The sequence below is a fragment of the Cyprinodon tularosa genome, unplaced genomic scaffold (assembly GCF_016077235.1).
Source record: "Cyprinodon tularosa strain WSP-4 unplaced genomic scaffold, ASM1607723v1 ctg1081, whole genome shotgun sequence".
In the NCBI taxonomy this organism is placed as follows: Eukaryota; Metazoa; Chordata; class Actinopteri; order Cyprinodontiformes; family Cyprinodontidae; genus Cyprinodon; species Cyprinodon tularosa.
This window is the reverse complement of record NW_024037873.1, coordinates 104,135-127,412: the sequence shown is the minus strand read 5'-3', so window position 1 is coordinate 127,412 and position 23,278 is coordinate 104,135. Positions and strand designations below refer to the sequence as shown.

At 39.9% G+C, this 23,278-nt stretch overlaps 1 protein-coding gene across 1 annotated transcript in view; it reads right to left on the bottom strand.

Moving 5' to 3' along the window:
• Window positions 1-23,114, bottom strand: part of LOC119787687 (laminin subunit beta-4-like) — a gene marked incomplete at its 3' end in the record, with an annotated part of 43,434 nt that extends 20,320 nt beyond the window's left edge. The window contains exons 1-6 of the mRNA XM_038291693.1: window positions 22,996-23,114; window positions 5,205-5,289; window positions 4,612-4,778; window positions 2,362-2,497; window positions 1,925-1,998; window positions 329-517 (exon numbers count right to left, since the gene is read on the bottom strand). Of these exons, the coding sequence (XP_038147621.1) occupies window positions 329-517; window positions 1,925-1,998; window positions 2,362-2,497; window positions 4,612-4,778; window positions 5,205-5,226 (588 nt within the window). The remainder of the gene's footprint in view (window positions 1-328; window positions 518-1,924; window positions 1,999-2,361; window positions 2,498-4,611; window positions 4,779-5,204; window positions 5,290-22,995) is intronic.
• Between the last annotated feature and the right edge of the window lie 164 nt (window positions 23,115-23,278).

Below are 23,278 nucleotides of genomic sequence, written 5' to 3'. Positions count from 1 at the left end.
AGTTTTACCTTCCTTTTTCTTCAGAAAAAGGTTTAATTTGTCTATTCTGCTGGCTCTGCCATGGCATGAACCTCCAAAATCCAAGAATGTGCTATGATCACCTGTGAATAGCACATCAAGGAACATGTGGCTATTGATGCCAGTGGGCTGTCGGGCTGCAATAATGCTGTTCATCCTACTGCAAGGGGAAGAACATCACGTCTGTGGCATAAAAGCTGCAAGGGTAGTTTTCTTACCAGAGACAGTAGGTGGAGATGGCAGTCCTCTCAATTATCTAATATACTTAGATTACAATCACAGAGGGTTTTTCTTTAAATCAGGTACATACCTCTCCACCTGTGGATGGTTCGGGTCCAGAGTATCTGCTGTCACAGAACACGTCATCAATAAATCTTGCAGATCCAGCTGGAACTGAAGGGAAATGAATGGAACAATCGTCTGCAAAGTAGCGAAAGGTTTTCCAGCTTTTTCCGAAGTCCTTGGAGCGCTCCACTAACATTGCTGCAGGCCTGAAAGTCTGCATAAGGATAAAGGGGAGATATTCACATTTTATTACACAAATCTGCCTTGGCAAGAGTGTCAGCTGTTCATGCAGGGCGCAGGACCAAGCCCCGTTAATCTTGAAAATGGGACGTGTCTGCTACTTAGGAGCTTCATCACGTTGATCAGAGGGTGGGTTTGGGGTTTCATGTGTCATGTCTGGTTTACTGTAATATATAAACTCCAGATTTTTTGGGTGACAGTAATTTAGTGGGAAGATTAATCTCTCAATCTAAGTTTCAGTAAAACATTTCAGCCTCATCCTGTCACATGTCAATGTTCCCCTTAGCATGGCACTTAAGAGTTGTTTGAATGTTGCATAAATGTGTACAGCCATGGGAGAATATGGCTCTAGCGTATTGCTTATATTGCAAGAAAAATGCTGCAAGAGCTCAGACCATTTAAATCTGACTCATGAGAAATTTTGATTAGACGCTGGACAGTGGAGCTACTCCAGAGATTGGCTATAAGGATGTCAGTTCAAATCTGTAATGGATCTCGGCTACCCTGGGTACTCCAATCCCAAACACCTGCAATAGTGGCTCCTGTGATTTTTATCTAGCTGCTAAAGGGGGGCTAAGCGTTGAACTTGAATCATTCTTTGTTCCTAAATTTTCAATGCACATAGATGCACACAGAAACAGAGGTGCGCATACTGCTCTCAAATCTGCTAGTCAACAATAAGGTGGATAATAAATATATGGCATTCTGCTATTCAATTAAAACATGTAAAAACATAAAAACACGTGTATAGAGTATTTCATAAACTGTAAGATTAGTTATATTTGTTTTTAAGTGTATTTTGTTATGTTAAGAAAAATAGAAAAAGTAAAAGAATGTTATTTCAAGGCAGCACTTAGAAACAGCAATTCCTGCCTTAATTTCTTCACGGCTGGATTACTGTAAATCCCGTCATTTAGCACTCAGCTAGTCCCTACATGTATGTCTGCAGCTGGTGGAAAATGCTGCTGCTCGTCTTTTAAACAGGTACACAAAAAAGAAAGCACATCACCCCAGTCTTGGCTTCTCTTAATTGGCTGCCCATATATTTTTGTTTTTCATTTTAAAATCCCTCTCTATGTCTTCAAGGTTTTAAACAACCTTGACCCCCCCCCCCCCCCCCTTACATAACAGAGCTCGCCCGCAGTTATGCTATGGATCAAACTGCTTCCAGGTCAGACACATGTTGGCCTTCTCTCTATTTAACTATAATCTCTAAGTGCTGCCTTCAGATACACTCATTCTGGAAAATTGTAGAATTACTGGAGAGGTTTGCACAAAAGAGGAGTCTTGCAGGAAGAGGGCTGGGTAGCAGTAAATTCAGTCCAGATGCATTGTTTCCTCTGTGAAATTAAAATAAATATGAGTGTTTTTAACATTTTACCTTGAATGTGAGGACCAGGTGGCTGAATTGAAATATGGTCTCCAGATCTAACCGGATGCTGACCTGATGAACTCCTGCAAATAACAAAAAACTGATCTGAGTGAAGTTGGACCTTCTGCCTTCTTTAAATCAAACAAAAAATGCTGACAAACATTCATACAACATTTGTGCAGTTAAACCTTTTTTTTTTTATAAAGAAGTTGAAGTTCAGACCTTTTGACTTTTCATTAATAACTGAAAAACAAAACCAGTACTGATTAAGATTTGTGCTGCACAAATGTAGCCAAATTGACTGACACCCATTTTGTTTTGTTTTTGCTGGGTGACCTTTGGTGACCTCTGGAAAGTTTCATTAAGCTCTGTAAAATGGTAATTACATAAACAAAAGGTTTGGCTGCACAAAATGTAGCATGCAATTTGTATGTTTTCTATGTTACCATTCTCAGACTGCCACCACTTCATTCGACTCTCATAGTCAAAGTTGGAGATGACATTTTCGATACGATGGCTCAAAGGGTTATCCTGGATACTAAACGGTAGTCTGGAGTCACATGTGAAACATTTCTGCTCCCCCTGATGGAAAAAAAAAAATCAGCAGTTAACTGATCAGTGGTGAACAGTTATGGTTTGTATTTAATGAATTCCCTCTCTTTAAGTGTCATTTAGGTGGAAAGTTTCATACCTGGTAAAATAAACAGAAGAAAAAACAAAAAGTTTTAAAAATGATGTTTCAGTTCATAAAGGGGGTGAAAATACAGCAGATCCTTTTTAATAAAAAAAAAGTGTTAAATTCTAAATAAACCAAATTCATTAGCTCAGTTTCACCAGTCCCATCTAGGCATTACTGTCCGACCTTCAATATTAGGAAATCCCTTAATTGAGACCAATGTACAACACAAAGTAGGCTAAAAGATCTGAAAGCAAATTATAGAACCAAAACACGGAAAAAAATGAGAAAGAAAGTCACTGATACTGTATCTACCAGCTTTGGAAGGGTCAAAATGCCAATTCAAGACTTTCGGAGAGGTGTGGGTGTTTCCAGTTCCTGAGGGCTGCAACTTTTAGATTTGCCTTTGGTTTAACACACCTGAATCAAGTAATTAGATGATTGAGTGGACTCTGGATGGATGGATCTAAAAGTTGTTGGATACTGGCCCTCAGGAACTGGAATTGCCCACCCCTGCTTTAGGACTAAATAAAAGACAATGTAAATAATAATCTAAAAGCTGAAAAACACAAAACTGTGATGAAACATCCAAGGAGTGATGAGTCTACTAAAATTACTCCAGGTATGCATCAGTAATTCATTATGGAGTTCATGTGGTCTTCAGACATTAATCTCCGCAGAAAATGTATGAGGTAATGATTTAACAATATGAAATAAAGACTGAGCAAAAATGGCCTGGCATGGGAGTTATACCAAGCCAGAACCACTACTACACAAAGGAACACAAAAGACTGCTTTACATTTGCAGAAAACATCTTAATGATTTCCAAAACTTCCCAACAGATATGTTCTATGATCAAATCATTGGGAATGTTAAAAAGATAAAGCTTTTGGAAATTGGGCAAAGCACAGTTGGCCAGAATTCTTCCAGTGGTGTGAAAGACAATTCTGCAAACTCTTGATAGTTCATGATTAAACTGAACTCAACACAGACACAAGTGGGTATTGTATAGAGATGGGGTTTACTTTTAAAAGGTTCAAATTGGTTATGATAATTATTTTTCCTTAGTAAATTAAAAATCTAAATGATTTGTGTGATATGAAATGTATCATCTAAAATAATTCAGTTTGAAAATCAAAAGCAAATAAATCTGTTGGGTGTAAAGTTAAAACATTTAGAAAGCACCTTTTTACAGACAACTCAGATAGCGTCATATAAGTATTCACTCCTTACAGCTGCAGGCTGATTTATGCATGTTGTCAGCTCTGATTAACTTCAGAAACATTTTAGTAGAATGTAGGAGTGCACAGATACAGACAAGGTCAGGTTCAAGGTCTTGTTTTCACAGTAAAAATTCCTGGGAAAGAATTATAGCAAGGGTCATCTGACCCAAACTGAAGGTTGATGGACAATTGACCACTGAGTTATTGCTAGGTAATACATCTTGTAGACAAGTTGTATGGATAGTTTGTGCACCTTATGTGGTGCAAGCACATGTTAAACTTGCAAGATTTAAAAAAGCAGACTGAGTGAAGACCATTGACATATTATTATTATTATTATTATTAGCGTTTTTTTTTTTTTTTATACACTGCTAGGCTCATTCAGTATTTATAGTATTAAAAGGTGTATTTCCAAACTGTGCCATGACAGAAGAGGAGAAAGGAAAATACATTAATGAGGAGCGGAGTAGGAAAATTTCCTCCGGCTGAAAAGTGTCAGAATGTAAAATGACAGATCAAGACTTGTTTAGGTATGAAAGCCCGAGGAAAAGGGAAGAAAAATTAGTTCCAATGCAAAAAAAACTGTAAAAGTTAACTCATCATATGATCTCATTAGAAACAAATGTTAGAACATGTTAACCCACATTAACATTTCCTCCTTAGTCACTAAAATGTTCTTAATCATGGTTTGTTTGATCCTCGCCTATCACCAATGTAGATGACTCTGTCAGTTCAGATCCCTGTTTTTAATCCAATTACTCTTACTGGTGGGTTTTGTACAATGGTGGTTTCTAACCTCCAGGTATCCAACAATACAGTAGTTCTGGGGTCCATCAAGACCACAGGTGGATGAGGCTGACAGCTGCGCTGCTCGACCCACCAACAGGTCACCAAGTTGAGGGTGACAGGACCTGCCTGGGCACTGGTCCTGGAAGTCCTGGAGTTTTACTGCTGGAAGATAAACTGCAGAGACAGATGAGACACTTTGAATGAGCTGCTGTTTGTTCATGGAAAATTGAGAATATACATGCAGAAAATAAATAGAATGATTGGAGGTATATATGGAAGAGTTTGGCAAACATATTCAACCACAAACAAATTATGAAGAAAGTGTGCTCTTCATTCTCATCCTTCTACTATTACTACAGGAGGTACTCTGGCTCAGAAGCTAGGCTACACAGCATAATATTAACTTCTTTAATACTTAGGTTCTAGTACAACACCCCTTTGTATCATCAGACCAAGGCGATCAGAATATTCTCCTGGAAAACTGGTGTAGAGGTACTTTAGTCTTTGTGATTCTCACCTTAAGAAATTCTGACTCGTTAGCTATAAAATTCTTTCCTTGTAGAAATCTAAAAAATTTAGTGTTATCTGAACCAAACTCACCAAAAAGAAAGACAAGGATCATGTTGAGAAACCAAATCGTCCCTAGTAGATTGCAGTTTCTGGTGGGTTGTAGATGATTCTTATTCTTTTGGGAAAGAAACAGCAGGTTAAAACATAGATGAAACACAGAAAGTGTCACAACATAACTTAATATCACAGTATTCTCCTTTAAATTGTCATTTAGTGTTATGTGCCCTCATTTAAAAAAACAGGAAACAAAGTTTTTGAACCAAAAAATGCACAATGAACCTACTTTAAGTGTCTCACAAGGCTTCACACCAGGACACACTCTATTCAGTCACTAGATTTAAACCTTCACACAATATTAAAATAGGACTCTATGCTGATGACACTATCATATACATGTGTTCCATATCATTACTCATTCTGTTCTGTCTTTGAATTTACACAAGACCTAATTTTTCCATTGATGGGAAAATACAATCATATGCTGAAGACACCGTATTATGTGCAAATTTTGAAAAGCCACAAACTGCTAGTATGCTACTGTATCTGCTATGGTGCAAGTGTCTGAATGCCTTCAATGTTCATGTTAACATCTTAAGGTATAAAAAACTGTATGCATGTTTAACTCTCACCAGCCAGAAGAAGATCAATAACATCAACCATAATGATGAATAAATAGAGACTGGATGTGGGCGAAAAGATTGGATGTGTTTGTGAAATGTTTTACTTCAATCTCTATTTGCTGTAAATTGCATCATTCATGTCTCTGCTGCATGTTTGACCATTTGTGGTACCATGAGCTGTGTGCTGCAGGTTTGTATCTGTCCACCACCCTTAATCTCCGTTTATGAAAACATAAACAAATTAACGTAACTTTATTCGGTTTGATCCTAGTCTCACTTCCCAGTCTGCAAAACCTTATGCACACGCAATATTTTCACCAATATTAAACTCTCATACAACCTGGTAAGAGACCACAGAATGTCATTTTTGCTGCCCTGATAGCTGACCTAATTGCTCACTTCGTTCACCTGCTGAACCCTCTCCCGTCACTGATTATAATTCAACTTACCCACCTGCCCCTGCTGGTTCATATACGGCTCAGACCAGCAATCAGGGCCAGATCATTGTTTGTGTTTGGCTTTGAGAGTTTTGCATTTTTCCATAGTTCATGTGTTTGTTCTCGGAGGCTAGTGGTTAGAGAGGATTGTTAGTGCTCTCTTGTCGTTTCCTGATCATGTCCTAGCTCTTGCCCGCTGAGCACGCCCTGTTCCTGTGTTGGTTCGGTGGGCGGAGCTAATTTAGGTTTACGTAGTTTTCCTGATGTCATGACTTGTTCCGCCTCTCAACTACTGAACCTGCCTGCCTCCTTTTGAGCATGTCTGCCTGAGCTCTCTGTTGGAATCATGGAGCCCTGAACCTGCCTGAGCTCTCTGTGGATTCCTGGAACCCTGGACCTGTCTGTTCCTGTTCAGACCGGAACCCCTGACCGGTTTGTGGACTCCTGGATCTCAGAACCATCTGTTTTGAGCTGTTTGTCTGTCCTGGATTGGACTTCTGACTGTTTACTGGGACTGCTTTATCGGGGATGCTCTGGGCAGTTCCCATAAAGTCTCTGCTTCATCGGGGATGCACTGGGCGGCTCCCACCGCATCTCGTTAGGAACTCCATCGGCTGGATCCTGCCTCGTTTGGAGAACATAGACTGAACTGTTAAACCAGGTAAGTGACTCACATGGATGATCACCTTTCATCAGATTATCATGGTCACATTACCTGTGTTTCTCCTTCAACCATAGTGCCAGTGAAGGGTGGTGCCCCGCCGCCCCCTGCCTCCCTGCTGCCATTGCAGATCTACAGCTCTGCATTCGTTTCTGTCTTAATGTTAATAAACGTTTTGAAACTTCCCACTGTCTATCACACCTGAATACTAGGTGCTACATTCTGGTTTCGTTACACAGAAAGAATGTTAAAACCCATGAAGTCTCTCTTTGAAAAGAGAAACATGTTTGCAAGAAAGCCTTTTCATGTAAAAAATTGCAGCACGCTTCATTAAAGCATTTGAAGTGCTTTCAGTTCTTCTAAATAGATGTTTTTCTTGTTAATAAACTTATCAATAAGTAATAAACAAAAAAATAAAGAATATTAATTCTCATTACAAAAAGCTGCAAGAGCTTTGAAGATTCCTGGTTTATAAGGAACATCTAGTATGCATATGGGATTTAAAACATTTGTAGGAAATATAAAACAGTCTGAGAAGAAAATATGTACATAGAAATGCAATATGTAGTATGTACATAAAGTGCCGCTAGTGCTTGTTCAGTCTTTGAAATAGGCTGATGGTCTGTTTGATTGGAATTTTTACACATTTCATGTCCACAGGGACGACAGCATAATATAAACAAGCAGACAGTGTAAGATGGTGAGGTGATGAATCAGGTTTAGCTAGATGGTTGTATCTATAAGAGATACACAATCATTGAATCAATTACCAGCAACTAACTAACTAACTAACTAACTAACTAACTAACTAACTAACTAACCAACTAACTAACTAACTAACTAACTAACTAACTAACTAACTAACTAACTAACTAACTAACTAACTAACTAACTAACTAACTAACTAACTGTTAACTGTTATAAAAGTAAATTATGTTACCATGGCCGCGCTCTAAGGCAGTGGTGAAGAGCAGCTCCTCTCGACAATTTCACAAAATATGCCGCTTAAAACAATAAAAACTAGACATCAAACCCGCATCTACGATCGCCAAGGCCTGCTGGAGCTACGGTCATAAAATGTTTTAAATTTAGACTTTTTTGACCGTTGAAAAAGCTGCGGAGTGCTATAGATGGATGTCAACAAAACACTGAAAATAACTGATGGAGGAAAAGATGCGAGAGACAGAGAAAGCCAGGCTGCAGAGGGGGGCTAACTGTGAAGCTAAAGAGAGATCCCCACAGACCGCCACTTCCATCAATTCTGCTTTCCAACGTCTGCTCGTTGGAAAACAAATTGGATAATCTCCAACTTGAATTCTCTTCAAAAAAGGAGATATGTATCTGCTGCACCATCATTCTGATGGGGTCTTGGCTGCATCAAGCAGTACCGGACGGTGCTGTTGGCCAGGGGGGAATGATGCTGTATCGCGCCGATAGAACCAAAGAGCTCTCCATGAATGGAGGCTCCTCTGAGACTGTTCCCAGCAAACTTCGGCATCTAGAGGGGAAGCACAGCCATCTGCAGGTGAAAATGAGGCGGCACTCTAGATGTTTCCCTGCAAAATGCTGAAACATCCCCAGCCGGCTCCTCCCGGCCCCATCTGACTTCAACACTTTCTCCAGCATCGTCTGTCGCTGCTAAAGCTACCGATGGCACCACTGCTACTTCAACCACGGTAGCCTCTTCAACCCAGGGGGCTACCACCTTCACAGCATCATCATCGTCTTCTTCCCCCCTGAGCCAGGAGAAGCGAGTGCTTCAGGAGCTGGAGGCAGTAGTAGCAGCTCAACAACAACTGCTGCCAGGCAACGCATCCGAGTGGTAACGCACCACACCTCAACATACAAAGTGCTGAGGTTCTCTGTACTAATGTTTCCCCCAAAATCAAACACACACATGCTGACTCTAACCTTGATGCATATACACATTTTCCTCCTACACCACATTGCATGCAAACAAACACACATGCACGCTCTTTTTCTTGCAGAGAAGCCCTGCTTTGTGTTGAATGTTGTGATTTTGATGTTTATGATGACTTGACGAAGTTGACATGTGCTATTTCAGCATTAGAGCAGAAATTTAAAAAACAATATTCAACATATGTTCAGTTTGACTCAGAGGCCTATAAAGCACTTCCAATGTTTGAGATGACTGTTTGCAATCAAATGATATCCTTCATGGTGGACTCAGGTGCAACTACTTCTGTTCTTAGGGTAACTGAATTCTCTGTTCCTTCAAAGCTTATTTGAAACTAGGTTTTTTCAATCTCTGCCTCTGGACAAATGACGAAGAAGCGATTTACGACACCTCTTGCATGCGTCTCCCCTGAGGGGTGCTCCTTTAAGCATAGTTTTCTGCTGTCTGAGCTGTGCCCTATTAATCTTCTTGGGAGAGATTTAATGTGTATCCTAGGCATAGGGTTAATTTCTTCTCCTGGGGGAGTTAGAATCTCTATGCAGCCTCAGACAGAGACAACAGCTATACAATTTGATCCACAAGCGCAAAATTACGCTTATGGGTGGAAAATGCAAAACTCTTCGCTCACACGGGAGCTGCTAGAACAGGTTAGATCAGCTGTAAATGTCCTTCTGATTTCATGCAGGTTTCTGAATTCTTTTGTACAACATGAAACTCATGGTCCAGATAAGGGTTTTGAAGAGGCTTGGTTTCGTGTAACTTCTGAAAAACTAACCACTTCTGTGCTGTATTGGAACTAAATATAGCTGCTCTGGCATTAACACTCCTACCTCATCAGCTGAATTTTTTTCAACACATGTACGGCACTCCACACGTCCCACTGGCAAAACCCTCAATGGGTGAATGGGATGAGGTGAGTTATTTTGTTTCAAGTTGCTTGAAAGTTTCTGATTGGGCTGTGGTTCCACATTGTTCTACTATTATTACCGTATGTTTTCAGAAAGACTTTCTGCTTTTAAGAAATCTCTTGGTATTGTAATTCATTGTCAGAGAATAGTTAATCTGACTCCAGAGCAAAACACACTCTGCTCATGTGATGTAGGTTTTCAATGTGACGTCACTTCTCATCCTCTGTTAAGTTCCTTCTGAACTTTGGGCGAAAGGTAAATATGATGTTGGCCTGATAAAATGTTGCTCACCTGTTGTTACTCCGAAGAGTTACTACACACCCTGCATGAAACAATATCCCCTCAAACAGGAAGCAGTTAAAGGGTTTAAGCCTGTTTTTGAATTTTCTAAAACAGGGGATAATAATTCCTTGTGATAATCCCTCTGTGATGACACCTTTGTTCCCAGTAAAGAAAATCAGAGAGAAAAATAAACCCGTTGAGTGGAGATTTGTTCAGGATTTGCAAGCAGTCAACAGAACTGTGACTACTAGAGCTCTAGTGGTTGCAAATCCGACCTCTGTCCCAGATTCCCCCAGATGTTCAGTTCTTTTCTGTAGTAAATCTAGTGAATGCTTTTTTCAGTGTTCCTGTGGATAAAGATTCTCAGTACTGGTTCTGTTTCCTATAAAGGAATCATCCGCTGCCTGCATTTTACTTCATAACACCCCTCAAGTAAAGGCTATTGAGAGGGGTAGAAGAGGAGCCTTCTGATTGGTGTGCTTTGTTTTTCTCGGAGGAATTCATCTTGATATTGCTTTATTGCGCATTATACTATCCCTCACCTTCCAGAAAAAAAAAAAAGAGGGAGGAAGAGGAGTTTTCAGGACGACAGAAATGATTCCTTACAAGAGAATTGCTTCAATTGAAACAATGAAGATGTACAGAAGAGGACAAAAGACAATTGCTTGTCTCTTCGTGATTCCATGTCTTCTGTTTTTGTTGTGGATGTTTGACCTTTTTTACCTTTCAGGACAAAATGTGCCTAATGATATCACAATAGCTCAACATGGTACAAATACTACTGATGTCAATGCTACTGTGCCCACTCTGAATGTTTCTAATCGAGGAGATGTTACTTTCCAAGGTTTCGTGAAACGACGTCCCATAGCAGGAGTGGATCAGATCATCATACAGGGTCTCAGAAACACCACTGTGTGATGTGATTCCATGAATAGGGGTTTGATGCAAGATACAAAAAGGCTGAGGTATATATCTGTATTTTCCCACGTGGTAAGCCTGCATCTGAATCATGGTGTCTAGATTGGTCTTTTGTTTACTGGAATTCTAATCTTAGAGGTTATGTTAATCCTAGCAACCAGTATATTCCTTCAGATTTAAGAAATAAGATAAGTTTAGTTAGAGCTAAACGAACCGAAGAAACTTACAAACGAGGAGAAAATCCTTTAGTGCTGATGATTAAAAACATGTGGGCTAATCCACGGTCAGCTGCTGACCACAGGGATTTAGATAATTTTCATTTAATTTTAGGTGCTAATGTCTTTTGTAAGGACCCAATAGGAGTGTTTAAAATTCAGTTTGTAGACCAAGCTCCAACCTTAGACTCTGTTCCTGATGCTACTGTGGATAGCTTCCTTCCAGGTACAGACACACCTGACTCACTGGTAACCTATTTGAATCTCTCTTCCTCAGATGCAATGATGCAGGTGGAAACAGGTTTTACAGAGAAAAACACTTGGCTTGAATGGATTACATTTACTGTTAAGTGTAGTAAAATGACAGACTGCATTGCATGTTCCACAGCTAGACCAACATTTTTCACTTCCCCTGCTCCTCTGTTATATGAGACAGACCGTCCTTGGTTTGATTGTATGTTAGCTTTACACATGAATCCATCACCCCCTGAGTGTCCCACCTTAAATGCTCTTTTTCCCCCAGCTAGCAACACCACCGTTCCTCCTATTTTTACTCCTCGTGCAGATAATTACACCTGTTTGACCGGAAGAAATTATAGCTTGCCCTCATCTTGGTGTTCCTCCACTATAAATGTTAAATCTTGGGCTAATGCTAGTTTGCTTCTTCATGCTGGAGCTGATCTTTTCTGGTATTGTGGTACAAAAACATTGTATAATTTCCTTCCTCCATGCTGGTCAGGTACTTGTACTCTAGTCAGACTTGCCATGCCTGTAGTCCTGTTAGGACATTTAAGTCATTCTGTTAAGGGTCTCAGGGGTAAACGTGGTTTAGATTTTTCGCCTGTAAGTGGAAGTCCAACTTATTTTGATGCTATAGGGGTTCCTCAGGGCATTCCAGATGAGTATAAATTAGCAAATCCCAATGCAAATGGTTTTGAATCAATTTTCCCTTGGATCACTCTTAAAAGAATGGTGATCGCATTAATTATGTGCATTTTAATCTCCAACGCCTGACAAACCTAACCAGAGATGCCTTAGAGGGAATAGCCACGCAGCCGTCAGCATCTTCACTTGTGCCTTGGCAGAATAGAATGGCTTTAGATATGCTGTTAGCTGATAATGGAGTTTGTGCAATGTTTGTTTCTCTTTGTTGTACTGTTACTCCTGAAAACACAGCACCTGATGGTTCGATTACAAAGGTTTTAGATGTATTACGTACTTTAGCAAATCAGATGGTAGAGGATTCTGGGGTTCAGGACATGCCAGACTGGTTTAGCTCTGTCTTTGGTAAATTGAAATCTTGCATTGCTTCATTGATTACCAGATTAATTACAGCAGCTCTGTCTGAGGAGCAGGCCCAGCCCCCATATCAGATGTTTGTCCTTTGATGATTCAGACTCTTAGCATGATGCTTCCAATCACATTTCTATTGTTTTATGTTTTAATGATCAAGCATTTAATCTCATATAATGATTCATTTATTTCCATGATTTTCTATCTATTTCTTTCCTTTTTTGAATTTGGAGCTTTTAATGTTTTAAAAGTTACAAGTTAGATTTCCCCTTAATTGGGGCTTTTGTGGGAAGCAAAGATTGTTTTCCCAGTGTCATCAACTAAGATTGATGACACTGGGAAAACATTTAATCTAAAATAAATTAAACAGCCAAAAATATCTTTTCTTGTTTTGACAAGTTAAATCGCCTAAGTAATATTCATTCTAACCATGGCTGATTTTATGATGATTTGCAATTACTAACTTTAATTCTTCAAGTGTCATTGTTTATAATCATTTTTGTTTCATAATCATTTATTAACATTGTACACTGGCTTAATTACAGGTGACAATTTTAGTTTTTTAGATTTTTTTTTACACATATTCACAATTTTAGTTGTTGTTTTTTCTACGTATATTCGCTAAATTTTCCTTTTCGAAATTATCGATTACACAAGCATAAGATCCTTTTATAACCGAAAGGGCGAAACTGTTGTCGGAAAATTTAATTTCTATTCTTCCGTTCTTTCATATATTGATGTATGCTATTTACTCTCTAAAGAATGTTTTTTTTTTTTTTTTTAACTCCGTTTGTTTCACCTGCAAGGCCACAAAATGTCTGAATGAGGGGTGGTTATAGACAAGACATACCCTTCTCCTATAACAAAACCACATACGTTTTCAAGGTAACTGTTTAACCAAAGTGTCTGTGATTGTTTTGACCCTGCCTTTAAAGCAAAGCAAAACAACTTTGTCTAAGTCAGAACAGGGCAACTATCATGCTGTGAATGTGAATGTCTTGTTCTCCTTTACTTTGCAAAGTAAATTAATTGCCGACTAAGTAAAATGCATCGATCTCCGTTTATTTAACTGGACTGTATAGTTGAAAACTTTTTTCCAAAAAAACACTTATCAAGGCTGCACTTTGAATGAAATTGTCTAGTCAGCTGGTCTAAACGAAATTTTTGTTGTCTACACTTGTGTATTCGAAATGACAAAATAAATCTGATTAAGTCTAAGTCTAACTAAGACTACTACACAACAGAAAAATAAAATTATGTTTAAAAATGAATTAAAGCAATACTGTCTGACTTTTAGCCACGAGGGGCACTATATAGGGTGACCAGATAAGGGTTTGTAAAAAGGAGGACACTTTTTTTTGGGGATGACGATGGTAGGGCTGCTGGGCCGCTGACAGGGCTGGTCCGAACCCAACCCGGGGCCACCAGTGTCGGTCGGGGGTTGGGTTTGGTCACTCCGGTGCTCCCGGACCAGGCCCGGAGCTTACGTCTCGGTTCGAATGCCTGGTGTGTTACGACTACATGCTGCACTGTAGTCGGCCAAAATCCCAGAAGATTTAAAAATTCCCCCCGGACATTTTTTTAGGCATGAAAAGTAGTACATGTCTGGGAAAAAGAGGATATCTGGTCACCCTAGTAACTTCCAGGTTTAGCCATCTTGAAAGCAGCTAAAAACATTGCACTGTCACAGAATGAAACGGTCTCCTTCTTTCTATTGGAATCTGTTATGTGAAAAAAACCAAACCACATTCACTGTTGTATATTAAATTTTACACCAGATAACCAAAAAATGTCTGATAAGGAAAATGTCATATCTCTTTTATTGTCCCACAAAAACCATGAAGGTTTAGCTCCTGTACTTGAGGGGAGCTTAGACTGCTGCAAAGTGGCACTCTGAGTTAGAGTCCTGCAACGGGTCGGGTACCCGCAGGTCCCCGACGGGTCACCCGCTAAAATGCTCTTTTGCGGGTGAAAAATACATCAATAAAAATAAACGGGTCAGGGGTCGGGCGGATATTTTTTTAGTGCAGGCGGGTAGTTGGTGATTTTTATTTTATGCGTGTGTGTTGTTATGGACATCAGAAATGTTATATTAATCAGGCACTGGGGTCACCCTTGTTGTACCTTAAAGCCCTGCCGGCAGTGTGGGCTTCCCTCCAAAAAGGCCACAGTCAGTGCATACACGTCTGCTGCAGTGTTAATGGCGCTGTTCTGCAGCGCAGCGTACTATAGCCTATTACTTGATGCGTTAACGGGTCGGGTTGCGGGTTAAATATCAACGGGTTGGGTCGGGTTCGGATTTGAATTGAAGGTACACTATATTGCCAAAAGTATTTGCTCACCTGCCTTGACTCACATATGAGCTTAAGTGACATCCCGTTCCTAATCCATAGGGTTCAATATGACGTCGGTCCACCCTTTGCAGCTAGAACAGCTTCAACTCTTCTGGGAAGGCTGTCCACAAGGTTTAGGAGTGTGTTTATGGGAATTTTTGACCATTCTTCCAGAAGCGCATTTGTGAGGTCGCACACTGATGTTGGACGAGAAGGCCTGGCTCTCAGTCTCCGCTCTAATTCATCCCAAAGGTGTTCTATCGGGTTGAGGTCAGGACTCTGTGCAGGCCAGTCAAGTTCATCCACACCAGACTCTGTCATCCATGTCTTTATGGACCTTGCTTTGTGCACTGGTGCACAGTCATGTTGGAAGAGGAAGGGGCCAGCTCCAAACTGTTCCCACAAAGTTGGGAGCATGGAATTGTCCAAAATGTCTTGGTATGCTGAAGCATTCAGAGTTCCTTTCACTGGAACTAAGGGGCCAAGCCCAGCTCCTGAAAAACAACCCCACACCATAATCCCCCCTCCACCAAACTTTACACTTGGCACAATGCAGTCAGACAAGTACCGTTCTCCTGGCAACCGCCAAACCCAGACCCGTCCATCAGATTGCCAGATGGAGAAGCGCGATTCGTCACTCCAGAGAACGCGTCTCCACTGCTCTAGAGTCCAGTGGCGGCGTGCTTTACACCACCGCATCCGACGCTTTGCATTGCACTTGGTGATGTATGGCTTGGATGCAGCTGCTCGACCATGGAAACCCATTCCATGAAGCTCTCTGCGCACTGTTCTTGAGCTAATCTGAAGGCCACATGAAGTTTGGAGGTCTGTAGTGATTGACTCTGCAGAAAGTTGGCGACCTCTTCGCACTATGCGCGTCAGCATCCGCTGACCCCGCTCCGTCAGTTTACGTGGCCTACCACTTCGTGGCTGAGTTGCTGTCGTTCCCAAACACTTCCATTTTCTTATAATACAGCTGACAGTTGACTGTGGAATATTTAGGAGCGAGGAAATTTCACGACTGGATTTGTTGCACAGGTGGCATCCTATCACAGTTCCACGCTGGAATTCACTGAGCTCCTGAGAGCGACCCATTCTTTCACAAATGTTTGTAAAAACAGTCTGCATGCCTAGGTGCTTGAATTTATACACCTGTGGCCATGGAAGTGATTGGAACACCTGATTCCAATAATTTGGATGGGTGAGCAAATACTTTTGGCAATATAGTGTATCTGCGGGTGACGGATCCGGTTCGGTAGTCATCCTAACGGGTTCGGGCGGGTGCGGGTTGGTAAAACTCGACCCGTGCAGGACTCTACTCTGGGTCACATAACTGACCGATGGATCCAACCCTCTCAAGTTATACCAAGTTTTTAAGAAGGGGAACCTGCATGGGGCATCAACATGGGCCAAGTGCTTTATATAGGCCAGAAAATCATTCAAAGTATCTCAAATTAAGCTAATACCTCAGTGTTTCATAAAAATATTATATAATATTTTTGCTTGTTATGTACCACATGAAAAAAAAACCTCTGTATTAGCTATGTAATGATTTAGTAACTCTGTATTAGTTTTGTTAAGCTTTGAAACATCTATATCCTCTATATCCTGTAAAGGTACATGTCTTTGAAGTTTTTAGTGGTTGCCTATGGACAGATATTTAGGTCCCTGATACAAATTCTCTGTCCTGATTAAATAAATAGGTTAAATTAAATGCATTTCAATTGAGTAAAAAGCTCAGAATCCTGTGACTCTAGAAAAGTGGTGCTAACATAAAATTCTAGTAAAATACAAAAAAAAAAAAAAAAAAAAAATTAAGCACTGAAAGCACTGTGGAACCCATTAAGGAAAAGTCTACAACAAACGAAATACCTAAAACCCACAAACATTCAGTACATAATATGAATCAGCCACTCCTAATTATGCAAACAATTTTATTCTTCCCACTAAAACTCCAACTATGTTCTTGTGGCTAAACGGTAGAAAATATCCCTTGAAAATCCCGCTGCTTTAGTCAGCGATAAAAGCATGTTTATCCAGCAGTGAAATATGTCCCCTGAAGGGACTGATGAACTTTAACTGGAATGTTTGGGCCTCTCCAATAACGGACTGAACTGTACTGTGTTTCCCCTTCAAACTCAGCACTTCTGCTTACACATACCACAGCATATTGACTTATCCTGGAGGACAAAGCCCAGCATAGTCAGAATCTCTAAGTATGCACCCTGAATCCTCTTCTGGCCAAGAGCTTTCGATAAGAGGAAAGCCATGGGGATCCACTGTTTTCTTAGGCCCTTGTATAACAGTTACTGAAGTTGCAGAACTCAAACAAGCTTGAAAGCACGAAATGCAAATGGTCATATGACGATCACAACCAGACTTTTGGAAGGCAAATGGATTTTTGCTCAGTTTTCTTTTAAAGATGTTTTAAAACTTATCCAGGAGTCTTTGTCAAAACACTGAGTAAAAGTCTGGTTGCTTTCCAATTTAAGCCTGTTTGAGGTAGCTAGGACCTGAATGATTGAGAATTTAGAACTTTTATTGTCATTTTGTATACACAGTGTATACAAAATGACAATAAAAGATGTCTAACTGTCTAACTGTAATTAAAAATACTGATTTAACAGTTGGAAATTCATTAAGCATCACTGCTGGTGAGACTCCAGTGACTCTACAAAATAAAAGCCTCTACATTATACAAAGATATTAATTGCAGTGTATACCTTAATATTAGGATCCAAACTCAACCAGTTTTGATAAATTAGACTCCGGGGGCCTTTTCAAAACCCACCCTCTGCAAATTTCAAAATATAAGTCCCCCACTGCCACTATAATAAAGCATCTACAGACATAATAACAGGGACAAAGGCTGATTTAACAATTGGAAATTTATTAATTATCACTGTTGGGTCTGACCCTTTCTTTAACACACACCCTTAATAGACTCTCAAAGTAAGACTCCAGGGACTCTACAAAATAAAAGCTTCTACATTACACACACTGATTCATTGCAGCATATGCCTCAATATTATGACCCAAACTCAACCATTTTTTTTAAAGTTACATTGTAACTGCCTTTGCACAACACACACGACTGCACCTTTCAAAATAAAACTCTCGGGTTTCCACCATAATAAGGCATCGATTAAAATAAAAACAGGGAAAGGGAATGATTTAACATTTGGAAATGGATTCTATCTCACTGCTGGCCATGACATTTTTCTTAACACAAATCCCTGAAAAACTTTCAAAATAAGACACCAAGGACTCTACAAAATAAATGCCTTTTCATTATACAAATTAATTCATGATGCTAATGGGTATGATCCCAACTAAAGCAGTTTTTTGAAATTAGACAAGCAATGCCTTTTCACAACACACATGAGTGAACCTTTCAAAATAAAGCCCTCACATTTCCTCTATAATAAAGCATTGATAGTGAAGCAACCTAATAAGAGGACAAAGAGAGATTCAACAATTGAAAAGGAATTCCATATCTCTCCAAAGTCTGACCTTATGCTTAAGACACAGCCCTGCTAGACCTTCAAAATAAGAAAGGTCCTCTACAAAACAAAAGCCCAAATAATATACTCAGCAATTTAATGCATTATAGAGATCTTTATCAATAACCCAGCCACGACTATGTCTAACAACACCAATCGCCAGTAGGTGTGGCGATGCAACAAGTTCATCTGGGGCCACAGAATATCCCCAGGTATGGAAACACTTCTACTCAGCTCTTGGTGACAAAGTCTGTTTCTCATCTTAATCAAGAGGTTAAATCCATACTTCACTGCCTCACTCCATCTAATCCATGCAACTGTAACCAGCACCTTTCTCAGGAAGAGTGCTCGAAAAATTCTCATGTTTCCACTTCAAGTGTTTTTCCCCCTTCAAGATCTCCCAAGGTTACCAACCACCCCTTTTCCTTCAGATGAGAGTGATATCTCGGTCACATCAGTTCACCATCATATTCACTGCTGTCACAAGGCATGGCGCGATACCATGGTTGCTCTCAATCGCACCCCCTCCCAGAACAAAAGGATCAGAGATGCATCCTGGCTTTGCTATATTCCCCTGGTTGGCAGGTATTGTTATCATCCTAGCATATTCCGCCCCAAGCTATGTCCAGGAAACTATTAACCACATAGATCAGCCTTTTCCCTATTGATTCTATTATCAGTCCTCTGCTGCCCACTTCCATCTTTCCCCCAGTCTCCGGATTCATCCCATGTTCCATGTCACAAATTAAACCAGTCCATACTAGCGCCTGGTGCTCTCCTTCCAAGAGCCGACTCCAGTCTAGCCAGTGTACAGTGTTAGATGGATCATGGCCTCCCGTCAACATGGACGGGTTTACCAGTATATTGTTGATTGGGAGGGCTATGGTCCTGATGACCAGGGTACACTGCTCCTTCAGCTTGGATCAATCCCTCATCAATGACTTTGAGGCTATCACCCCATTTGGGTGATGTTTGGATCCTTGTCTGTTGGTGTGTTCTTGTTTGTTTTTTCTTCTCCCTCCTAGTTTCATTGGGGGTATTCTGCTACTGCGCTGGACAGACTCATCACCTTTTTCCCCACAGGCAGCATTTAGACAAGTGGATAAGGCCTCCTCCTTACCTCCAGCTTATAAGAGCAGTTCACCAATCACTTGGCACCTATGTGTTAGCCATCCATGGTAACATCGAGCTAAGTTTCAGGCTCCGTCCACACGAAGCCGAACCCTGGCCTAAACGCACAAATTTTTCACCAAACCAGCCTCTCATCCATACGAAGCCGGCGTTACGGGGGTCTGTAAACAATATTTTTTTTATCAGGCCTTCAGAGGGGGAAGATTTTGAAACGCCGTTTTCGCGTTTCAATCTTTAAGCTCTAACCGCATTTTTGTTTTTACACGCATGCGTCATAGCGTCGCCTCTAAACACGCATGCGCGACACAGTATCACAACAACAATGGCGCTGTACTGTGTTGAATGGTTGCTGCTCATGCTACTCACCCTGCTGTCGGGCTTACAACAGAATCTTCTTCTTCTGGAATATCTCCAGGAAGAACAGAGCAATGTCGACGACATAGTTCAGCACCTGAATTTGACTGAACTACGAAAATTGACCCGCAGGGCAACCATGTATAAATATTAGTGCGCATGCCCAACATGTCTTCGCCTATTTTTGCTTTGGCACCACAGCGCCACTTACAGGCCTGGCATACATTTTGCAGCGTTTTCATGCATTCGTGTGGACGATCACATTTGTTTTACGTCTCCGTATTTACGACAAACGTTCTGGAAAATATTAGCGTTTCGTGTTCGTTTTGACTTCGTGTGGACGGGGCCTCAGAGATATACTCCTAATTGTTTTTAGTACTCGGTCTGGTGCTTAGTCCCTAACAACATTTTCTTGTGTATTTAGTCACCCAAGGTTTCAGCAGAGGCCAGATCGCTTCTTAACACAGGTTAAAGTTGATATCTAATTCTGAGGCTTCCAAATCCTGGTCTCCTGTTTAAACCAAACTACCATTCAAAATCTTCATCTGAACTCTTGGTCAAGTTTCCACAACTGGTAATCACTCCTTCCTGACATCCCCACCTCCCGTTTATACAATCTGACCATCCAGTCTTCTCAGTGAACACTCAGTCAGTCCAGCCACCTGCTTCACCAATTTCAAGGCAAATCCAGGTAAGGCAAAAATTATTTATATAGCACAATTCAGTACAAATACAATCTCAGCAACTTTACCTGGATTACCCCTTGCACCAGCCACTTAACGTCTTCTAACGTCTTTTAATCCACTCACAAGTATCTTGTTCAGATACTCATCCTAAACCATCTTATACATTGCCTCATGCTGTGTCTCCTACACGAGTTTCCCTGTCGTGTCCCTGCGTTGCCAGCAACTTGGATTCCTTGTTTCAACTGTGCATTCAATAAATCACTGTAACAATTTTTGATGTTGCCTTCTGAGAGTATCTTTCAATGTGGGTCAGAAAATTAGACTGTCATGACACATACCATATAAGCATTAGGTGTCCAGATAAATACAGTATAATCTAAACAAAATATGTCAGTTTGAAGCACTGGATGTGACTTATATCTCTAAGGGGTTTAGTTTTCAGTTTTTATCATGACCTTTTTGTTGAACTTGTTCATTTTGACTAGTTTTTCAACATTTCATCTATCTCTTGCACTGTTTGAGAAGGCTTTAGGTTACTGTTCTTCAGTAAAAACCCCACCCATTGTTGCTACATAGCCATGAAAAGATTCCCTGAGATAATCTTACCGACATACACAAAGCTATGGATATGGATTCAGTTCTTGAGACCACTAATGTGGATCAGGTAAATCAGCTGCTGGATCTTAGACATCACAGATGTAATGAAAATCACCTATATGTTTAGCTTCAACCAAGATAAATGCAACCTGTGATGAGCAGCTCCAACAGCTGGTAAAGCTGTGGGAACTCTGAAGTTTGAATTGCTTATCAGATTTTGTTTGGAGTCATTGCTGACTTGTGGTGGATGCTCATATACAAAAAAGGGCAGCAGTTTGCTACATTTTCTTTCCGTCCCCTTACTGGATGCTATAAAACACCTCCTGATTATACAGTTAAATTTGTAAAAAATAAAAATAGTTCAAAGGTGTTGAACACAGAAATGATTGAGTCATAGCTCTTATGATGTGATAAAACTAAATCTTAATCAGAAAAAAGAGCAGAGTCTGAAGGATGATTACCACATGCAGTGCAGGAGCAACGTTTACTACCGGTGGATCAAAAGGATAAAAAAAGGAGTTTAAAACTTCCCCCTCCAAAAAAAAAAAAAAAAAAAACAAACATAAAAGAACATCTGAAGAGCTTTAGGAAAAGTGTGCCTGCAGATTGTTTAGTGTTAAATCTGACAGGGAGCCTAAATTTATTTTTTTGTTTGTGCTTAGAAATAAATTAGCCAGAGGAATCCTTTGAAATAAATGTCAGTAAAAACCAAATCATACCATATTACAAGTTTTTGCACTAAGGAATCTGCAAATGGATTTAGAGAGGAATAGTTTGTTAAAAACTATGCAGAAGAAAGTGAGCCTTAGGTACAGTAATTAGCATGTCTGATTTAACAGGTTACAACACTGTATTTAGCTGCATATTTGAGGGTTTTGTTATGATGAAAAGTATTGGCTTCAGTGCAGTGGAATAAATCACTTTTATAATCATGAGACAGAATCAAAAGATCTGTTGAAGGACCAGAGACCAGGATAAGTCATGTGGCTGCTTTACAACAAGATAGAACATCAGAGATAAAGGAATGTTGATCCTCTCTCTGATCTCTAGTGATGTGTCTGCTCTCACATGCTGTTTTTATTAAGAGTTTTCAAGGAGCTAGAAGGCTGGGTGACTAAAAAAAACCTATGACAGATAAAGATTTGAAAAGCCGTTTAGAGTAATTTAGCCGAATTTGGAGGTCTGATAGGCTTCATTCTAAACGTTTTGTTAAAACAGCTTTTTAGTACTCCAAACCTCACAGCATAATTTATTACAGACAAGATAATTTGTGTTCTGTCTGTCTATCTATCTGTCTGCCTAACTATATTTATTTGTATTGATCCACCTTTTGGCCATCCTAAACTAAACTATGCAAGCAATGATTTATCAGAAGGGCATCTGACAGTATGTTAAGCTCAATACACAGTGAGCATCATGTCAATACATGCACATGTTCTTCAGGTTTTGTAAACCCCTTTTTACTTAATTTATGGAGAAATCAAATTGGCAAACAAGAAGTTTAATAACCTTAGGGAATAACCTGCACACAATAAAACCTGTAGAACCACCAGTAACTTTAAATTCACTAAAAGACTAAGCTATGTAGACTCCATGATTTCAGCAAAGGTCTGTATTATTGTACCCTCTAAATTCACTCTAAAAAATATCTTATCATTAGAAAGATGATCAGAGGAATTAACTGGATTTATCTGACATACAAAAAAACAAAAAATAAAATAAGATTTTACCATATTATTCAATTTTACCTCTTTATGCACATCTAAACAAAATCACCCATAGACATCTGATGTAACATGCACAGGGTTTGAGACCACGGGGGCAATTTACAGCTCCAATCACAAGATAAGATTGTGTACAAAGAAACAAAGAAACAAACAAAAAAATGGCACAGATAAAAAACTACTATCAAGAGTTAAAGGTTATAGGTATTTGTTGTGTTACAGAGAGCGAAGATGGACCTACCTGCTCTGGCTGCCATCATGAAAGAGAATATGAGCACAGCTAGGCAGGTAAGAGCACACCTGAAACACTTGCTGCCTGAGGCTGAAACTGTCAGAGATGAAGAGAAAAATCACTTGGAGGAAATGTGCACACGTTCAGAATAAAGCTACATGAGCTCTCTAACCTGTCTAAGATTTTTTTTTTTTTTTACAAAATAAAGTGGGTTAGGGGGTATGCACGAACAATACATTATATCTGCTAAATCCCCTAGGGTACCTTTTGTCAACTTTCCCCATTCCCCGCC